Raw genomic sequence first — 1812 nt, 5'->3', positions numbered from 1 at the left:
TCTGGGGAAAGAGTTTGAGCTGCTGCAGGAAACATTACTTTCTATGTACTTACTTCTGAGTATTTAATCATTTTTTCTAACAATGAATTTATGAAAGCTGAAACCTCTGGTAGCTCATAGCACAGGTTATCATAGTGAGTGCAATATTAGAAGCCTCTTGAAAATGGCATGTTCATGGAGATATGAATTCTGCTATATGAATAGATGCTGATGGATCCATGAGACCTCTAGCTACGTTAGAGCTTTCCAGTTGGAAAGGGGAAATTTTCAGCATTATTTTTACAGAGGTATTAGAAGAAATACTTAGTGACCTGCTATCCTTTCTGCACCAGAGAGCCAGATAACTAGCCTGGCTGCTTGTTGTATGTGCTAGAATGGGGTGGCTACGGTAAGGTAAGAAGAAGGTGAGGAGAAACAAACAGCCGTAACTGGGACAGAGTCATCCAGAATTCAGAATGGGAGTTTTGGAAGGAAGGTCACCCAAGCTTTGGGTGTTAGGCTGGAGAAGGTCTCTATAGGAAATGCTCAGTATCCCTCATCTGAACCACTGGTTTCGAAGCTGCTCATGCTGAGATCAACAGTCCCTACTCTCCAGTGTCTATGGGAATTTACTTAAAGCCCCTACCTAAAATTAGCATCCTATGGGCACAGCTTGTAAGTTCCTAGAACACAAGACATTTCCTCTCATGAAATTTAACTCTACAGACATGAAATGTGACTGATAACACTTCCACAAAAAGCTTTAAAACCCTAAAGAAGTTCAATCTGTCCCAAATACAAGTTTTTCCAAACAGCTTGCTAAAACAGTCCTATATATCAGCCCTGTCTGAGAACTAGTGTATAAAATAAATACAACATTTTCAGAGTAAACCACTTTTCAATTACCATAAAACAAGACAATCCTAACAATTTTAAACTCCTACTTCTATTTCTTCAAAGTCCCTTTAACTACAAAGCTATTTCACTGACTAACCACAAACTTTTGTAAAAGTTTGCCATACACAGATACTGTAGAAAAGGAAAAAGTCAAGCAGAAAGGAAGTTTTGCAGAAAGACAAAGTCAGATGGCAACTGCTACAATCCAAACAATGAAATTACTACTGTGGCTACATAATTCCATAAAAAGAAAGGGGCAATTCAGAACTAAAACTGACGTGCTATCCTTCTCTCTTATCTCACACTTTCCTTCGCCCACACCAAGGCCTTATACAACCCCAAACTGTGCATAACCCTACTTATTAAAAGGGTGGCAATATACAGGGGCACTCTAAGTCTCCACCTTAAATCAAACACTGATACTTAACATATGTTATTTTTTCTTAGCTTGCTTAGCATTAGGACTTACTTCCACAAATTTGCAATGACTGTAGTTCCCTTGAAATTCTCCAATGAGTGAGTGCAACTGTTGGACCAAACAAGTAAAATAAATCTAAAATTTCTAAGATGATCATACTACTTCATTTTTATAGAAGCAAGCCACAGCAGCATGAAACTGGGAAAGACACACACCTCCAGCACCATTTCAAGAACTAATGTATATAAAAGCATGAATATCAGAGATTAAAATGTCTTTGGCATAGATCAAAAAGCAAAGCTCTGAACTACATAACGTATTGCAACTGCTCATGCATGCTATATATGCTACCGTTTTCATTCATGCTACATTTGATAGTGTCTTAAAGTAAATGATGGTCATTATAAGAGGAGGAAAGCGGGGGAAGTTCTTATATGAAACACTAGAATAGGGGTGTTTCGTACCCCCGGTATGCGTGCCAAGCATGGCACACGAAGCCATTTTCCTCAGCACGAGTT

The 1812-nt window shown here is 38.6% G+C and overlaps 1 protein-coding gene across 9 annotated transcripts in view; it reads right to left on the bottom strand.

Moving 5' to 3' along the window:
* The window catches only part of NUP188 (nucleoporin 188), a 42187-nt gene that overhangs the window by 16498 nt on the left and 23877 nt on the right, over positions 1–1812 (bottom strand). For 6 of the 9 annotated variants that reach the window (XM_025204963.1, XM_025204965.1, XM_025204966.1 and 3 more), the window contains one exon: positions 1346–1402. The exons of the other annotated variants lie outside the window; for them this stretch is intronic. In XM_025204963.1, the coding sequence (XP_025060748.1) occupies positions 1346–1402 (57 nt within the window). The remainder of the gene's footprint in view (positions 1–1345; positions 1403–1812) is intronic. 9 annotated transcript variants of the gene reach the window in all.

The sequence above is a fragment of the Alligator sinensis genome, unplaced genomic scaffold (assembly GCF_000455745.1).
Source record: "Alligator sinensis unplaced genomic scaffold, ASM45574v1 scaffold388_2, whole genome shotgun sequence".
In the NCBI taxonomy this organism is placed as follows: domain Eukaryota; kingdom Metazoa; phylum Chordata; order Crocodylia; family Alligatoridae; genus Alligator; species Alligator sinensis.
This window is presented reverse-complemented; position numbering and strand designations above follow the sequence as displayed.